At 39.1% G+C, this 6430-nt stretch overlaps 1 protein-coding gene across 1 annotated transcript in view; it reads right to left on the reverse strand.

Moving 5' to 3' along the window:
* Positions 1 to 4614, reverse strand: part of LOC137185207 (macrophage mannose receptor 1-like) — a 35995-nt gene extending 31381 nt beyond the window's left edge. Inside the window, exon 1 of the mRNA XM_067593543.1 lies at positions 4427 to 4614. Within this exon, the coding sequence (XP_067449644.1) occupies positions 4427 to 4555 (129 nt within the window). The 5' untranslated portion in view covers positions 4556 to 4614. The remainder of the gene's footprint in view (positions 1 to 4426) is intronic.
* Between the last annotated feature and the right edge of the window lie 1816 nt (positions 4615 to 6430).

Raw genomic sequence — 6430 nt, forward strand, 5'->3', positions numbered from 1 at the left:
GCCCTGAAGCACATGCCTTTCCCATGTCACTGAGCTAGGGGTAACTTCTGTTCCTCTGTGAGTCAGCTTGACTAAAGGGGATACCCCACGCACGTGTTTCCCCTCATCGAAGACTCCCCTCGCTGGACGAGACGAGACTTCGCCCGTGTTCACCTGAACACATTCCCGGATCCGAGAGAGACCGCTGATGCAACCAGCGTCTTCAAATTCCCTCGAGAAGGAAGAAACTTCTTCACCGAGTCGACTCTGCTGTTCTCTCTGGCATGCCGCTGACAGCCAGCTGCCGTGCTTTTCGCAGACCGTGCGAGAACGGCCACCGTCTGCAACCGAGCGAAGGACTAAGCCGGACATAAAGACGGATTATACACACACCCTGCTCGCTTTCTGAAGCGACCAAGTAAGAGGCATGAGTCTGGGCAGAGGCAGTGTTAGTTGTGTGTTCCTATCAGCATCAGTTGCTGTTGTTTAGCATTTAGCTCTTAGCTTTTGCTATTGTTTTGTTGTGTGAGTTGACGGACCGCCGAGTCCATTTTTCCTGCTTTACTCTTAGGAGTATTTTAAGTTTGCTGCCTGTTTAGTTGTGTTCACCACGCTAGACTATTTTGGTTTTGTCCCGCTCGGGACTACTGCTGTGTTTGTGCCATCGTGAGGGAGAAAGTAAGTTGCTTCGTCGATCAGAAACCAGACAACGTGCGTTACAGACTGCCGTCCGTACGCACACTGTCTGTGGACAAAGGAACCGCTTCTCTTCCTCTCACGATCCCTTTCTTTCCTTCTTCCCTCTCTCTTCTGACTAACACATACACGCGCGCACACACACACATACACATTCTAGGTGAACTCCCATTTACGAGACTACCTGGTTTGGTTATTGGTCCCGGTTTCCGGGTGGTGCCCTGTATTTGTTAATTCATATTAATAATTCTATTAATTGTTATAATTAGTTAATTATCTTTGATAATTGACAATTATTGCAAATAATCAACTGTGTTCCTCACAGATCCAACAGTTGGTGCCCAAATTATTGATTAAGGTTAACAATATCTTATTTTCATAATTCATAATTATCTATGATAATTATGAATTATTGTTAATAACCAAATGCACTACTGCCCGTCCCAACAGCTGCATTGAGGATGTAAAATCCTGGATGGCAAAAAGCTTCCTGCAGCTTAACCAGGATAAAACTGACGCCCTAATTTTCAGCCTTTTGCAAAACCTCAGTAAATACTCTTGTGCCTCTGAAACTGAATGTTAACTTCCACTCAAGAAATCTCAGCATTATCTCTGATTCTGGTTTAAAATTTGATGAACAAATGAAGTCCATTGTCAGCAGCAGCTTCTTCCATCTTAGATCATTTACAAAACTAAAATCATTTCTGTCTTTTAAGGATTTAGAGACCATGGTAGATGCTTTTATCTCCTCCTGCACTGACTGCTGTAATTCTCTGTACATAGATAGTACATGGTCAGTCAGCTGGTTCAAAATCCTGCAGTGAGACTCCTCACTGGTACCAAAAACAGAGACCTCATCACTTCTCTACTACTTAGCTAACAAAGCAAATTTGAAGGATCTTTTAATAGCCAGTATGAACAGATGGGATGATTACAACAAGGAAAACCTCTTTCACTGTTCATATGGACACCTGACTGCTGGTTTAAGACACACTGGAAACATTGTGAATCATCCTTTAAAGGCTAACTGAATCATGGCTTACCTTTGTAGCAAACAAATGCTTTCTTCACATCACAGGTCCAGTCCTCACATTGTCCAGAACGGCCAAAGTTTGCTGCCACACAATTCTTATTGCCGTCATTAGGTTCCGATGGAGACCAGTACCTAAAGGAGGAGTTGCTTCCATCAGACCACTTCCAGGAGTCTCTGAAGAGGCCGATCCAGACTTTTTGTCCTGCAGGTATTAGATCCTTCACCTTCTGGTTCTCTTCTTCATTTCTCACACTGGCCAGGTCTGTGTAGTGCTCTCTGCAGTGGCTCTGGGCCTCAGTCCATGTCATGATAGTGTTGATGAGGACAAATGTCACATTTGACCCTGAAAATAGACCACAGTGAAGAACTGTGTAGAAGTGACATACAGTTTTCCCGGGTCTTGGTAGCCTACAGCTACAGACATTTGTTGCATGTCGTTCCCCTCTTACTACCCCTGTTTCCTGTCTGTTACTTACATTAGTGAATAATGAATAATGCCAGTTTCTGTAGCAGTTTCTGTGTCATTATAAATCCACTGAGAACCACTTCAATAAAAGAATGGATTCATTAAGCAAATAATTAAAGACACTGAAATTTTAAGAAATGTTAATGAGTATTTTTAACAGCCTCTTCACATGTCTACACTTCACTCTTTAGATGTTCTGCATCCAGTGGTGGAAACTAACTGAATACATTCACTTAAGTACTGTACAAGTACAATTTTGAGGTGATGATTGTGTTTATTACTATTTTTGAATGATAAATCTCAGTATGGAGCTGCATACATATGAATATGCAAGCACACATTCATCCATAAAGACACATCAGAGCCACTTTGCCTCCTTTTCTTACCCCTTTCGACTGAGGCAGTGACGTGGGATAAACTTGTGTTAATGGTGGAGCTGAATGGGTCAACAGGCTTCATATAAACTGGCTTCATGACTCAACTTCACACCTTGAAAAGAACACAGGGATCACATTTATGTGCTTTTTATGTAAGTAACTATTTAGGCCCAAATCTGTAGGAAACTGAAGAGTAACTTCAGAAGAACAAACCATTAGTTATAACTCTCACCTCTGACATCAGAGCAGACTGCACGAAAGGATGCGATACAATCCTCATTGTTCCATTGTCCACCATCATACATCTGTGTGCAGTGTTCTGCACTGCGATAGTTGTCTGGTTGCCCAGGGTGCCATTTTCTGAACTCAGCCTCCCCGGGTTTATAGAAATGTCTGTCTGACAGCGACCACCTCCAGCTGTTCACGTCATTGTACAGTCCTATCCAGAATCCCTGAAAGATTTTATTGTTTTATACAGCATTTGTCCTTGTTCAGCTTACAGGATGGTTCACAATGTTTCCAGTGTGTTAAACCAGCAGTCAGGAGTCCATATGAACAGTGAAAGAGGTTTTCCTCGCTGTAATCATTCCTCCTGTTCATACTGGCTATTAAAAGATCCTTCAAATGTGCTTTCAATGTAAGTGATAGAGGCCAAAATCCACAGTGTGTCCACACAGTCATTTAAAAGTCTGTGTGAAGCTTCTATTCAGCTTCAGCAGTCTGAGTTAGTCATATCAAGTGGATATCTGACACATTTACAGTCTTTTTAGCATCAAATTCCCTCTTTGTGTTTCCTCGGACAGTGTTTCCCTGTTGAGCTGCAGGTGGAAGTATAGTAACAAAAAGAGGGACTTTGGCACTAAAAAGACTGTAACGTTGAAAGATATCTACTTGATGTGACTCATTTGGACGCTGAAGCTTCATATTAGCTTCAGATAAACTTTGAAATACATTTTTGCACAGAAGGAGGACTGTGGATTTTGTCCTCCATCACTTCCATTGTAAGGTCATTATGAAGGGATCTTCTAATGGTCAGTATGAAGAGGAGGAATGATTACAGCAAGAAAAACATGTTTCACTGTTTATTTGGGCTCCTGACTGTTGTTTTAAGACAGTTATAAAAAAAAATTGTGAACCCGTCCTTTAAAGCTGATCAATACTTTTGCATAAAATTTCCATTCACACTCTGACTTTAAGAGGAGATTTTACCTAAAGTAACTGATACACTTTTACTTGCTTGTGCTAGTAATTCAGTAATTTAATGGTACATAATAATATAATAATTATTACAATTATTAAGATATTGATGGTGGTGAAAGTGATGATAATTACTGTTATACAGCACCAGGTTTGGACACACCTTCCTATTGATTGGTACTATTTATACATATTCATTATTACTGTTTTTATTTAATTCAATTTCTTATTAAACTTTAAATTCTTCTTTGTTTAAATTGTCTGCTCTTTCTCATTTTAACTTGTCAAGAACTTAAAATAAAAAATATGCATTTTCTACACGAAAGGACCTTCATGAAAAAAGTTTATTATTCTTATTCTTTTTCATATTATTACAAAATGAAATGAAATTAAATATCAGTAAATTGTTGTCCAATTTCCTGATATTTATAGATATATTGCACATTTTGCTTTTTAATATTGCTCCCACATAAAGTCCCACTTAAAAACAAACGCATTGGGCCATATTTACTGAGAAAGTGGAACATTTGTACTAAAATGTTCATCACAGCCTGAAGAAAATGTACTAAAGCAGCAGCTCAGCGTGTGTGACAGTCACACCTCTCACCTACATACTGTCATTGTCAAAAATGTAAATGAAAGAGAGACAGAGTAGATAGTAGAGAAAAGTGAATTCACATAGCTGTATTCCGGGTAGACCATTTTGCTTAAATCTGCCGTGTTGTTCAGGATCGTCACATCCTCCATGTTGTCTATCGTGGCCAGGTCAGTGTAATTGTCTCTGCAGTAACCCTGTGCTTCAGTCATGGTCTTTGGCTCATAAACAAAGTGGTACTGACGTTGAGCGTATGATGAGACGGCACACAGCACTGTGATGACAGACATGCACAATGATTAGATCTGGCCTAAAAATGACTTTTCATTTCAATGTATTCAGGTGTGTCATTGTTTTTGGCAGTACAAATTATGACCATAAAAAAACTCAAACTATCATTTTTCATTGAGTTAGAATGTCAGTTAATGGAAAAGCATTGTAAAAGTAAAGTAATCATGTTTAAACTTTTCACAGTACATATTATAATCATCCATGAGCACACATACAGCTGTGCTCGTAAGTTTACATACCTCGGCAGAATTTCTGAAATATTGGCCATTTTTTGGAAACTATGACTGATCATGCTGAAAACTTTTATTCAGGGATAGTGATCAGTTGAAGCTATTTATTTTCACATCTGTGTGTGCCCTTTTTAAATCATAATGATAACTGAAATCACCCAAATGACCCTCACCAAAAGTTTACACATGCTTGAATGTTTGGCCTGATAATTTAGACACAAGTTGACACACACAGGTTTAAATGGCTATGAAGGGTACATTTAGTTTCTGTGTATAAATAGTCAATGAGTTTCTCAGCTCTTGAGAGACCCCTGCACACTTCATCCAGGGCTGCTCTGACTTTACTGGATATTGAGCCATGGGGAAAGCAAAAGCACTGTCAAATGACCTGCGAGAAAAGGTATTTGAACTTTATAAATCAGGAAAAGGATATAAAAAGATATCCAAAGATTTGAAAATGCCAACCAGTAGTGTTCAAGCTCTGATAAAGAAGTGGAAAATGAAGGGTTCTGTTGATACCAAGCTATGGCCAGATAGACCTACAAAGATTTCAGCTACAACTGCCAGGAAAATTGTTTAGGTTGCAAAGAAAAACCCTCATGCAACCTCAGCTGAAATACAGGCTTCCCTGCAAAAATGTGGTGTGGCTGTTTCAAGTTGCGCAACAAGGATGTACTTGAACAAAAATAGGCTGCATGGTCGAGTTGCCAGAAAAAAGCCGTTACTGCGCCAACACCACAAAACTGCCCACTTACAATCTGCCAAACAGCACAGAGACAAACCTCAACACTTCTGGAACAAAGTTATTCGGAGTGATGAGACCAAAACTGAACTTTATGGTTACAAGCATAAACACTGTGAATGGTCCACATCTTACAAATTCTGCCAGGGTATGTAAACTTATGAGCACAACTGTAATATTAATAATAATATGGATTAATGATTTTATATTTTTTATATATATACATATATATATATATATACACACACACACACACACACACACATATAAACACTTGCCTGATACAGCTGTGATGCTGAGAAGAACTTTTTTTTCCTGCTTTTCTCTGCCAGTCTGTGACTGTTGATATGCAGCTGTAGATGATGATCAAACTCTTATAGTGCTTACCTTTCATTGGCTTCATGCAAAGTGGTCATGGTGTTTGTTATTTTCCTATCAGGCCTTCAGTTTCTCACTGGCTGATTATGTAGGTTTTCTGATGCTGTACTGAATATCAGGTCAAGAATGATCCTCTTTTCAACAACACGTTTTAATCTTGGTTTGTTTGTTCTAGTATGATGGAGGTTTCTTACTGACTGCAGCCACATAAAGCCAAGAAAATCTGTGATGAATGATTATTATTCATCTTAAGGCAGTGATGTATAGTATATATATGTATATGTATTATGTTCATTATCAATTAATTGATTAGTGTTTGGTCCATTAGATATCAGAAAATTGTGAAAAATGTTGATCAGTGTTTCCCAAAGCCCAAGATGACGTCCACAAATGCCTTGTTTTGTCCACAACTCAAAGATATTCAGTTTACTGTCAGAAACCAGAAA

Source organism: Thunnus thynnus, chromosome 6, assembly GCF_963924715.1.
Source record: "Thunnus thynnus chromosome 6, fThuThy2.1, whole genome shotgun sequence".
Taxonomy (NCBI): domain Eukaryota; kingdom Metazoa; phylum Chordata; class Actinopteri; order Scombriformes; family Scombridae; genus Thunnus; species Thunnus thynnus.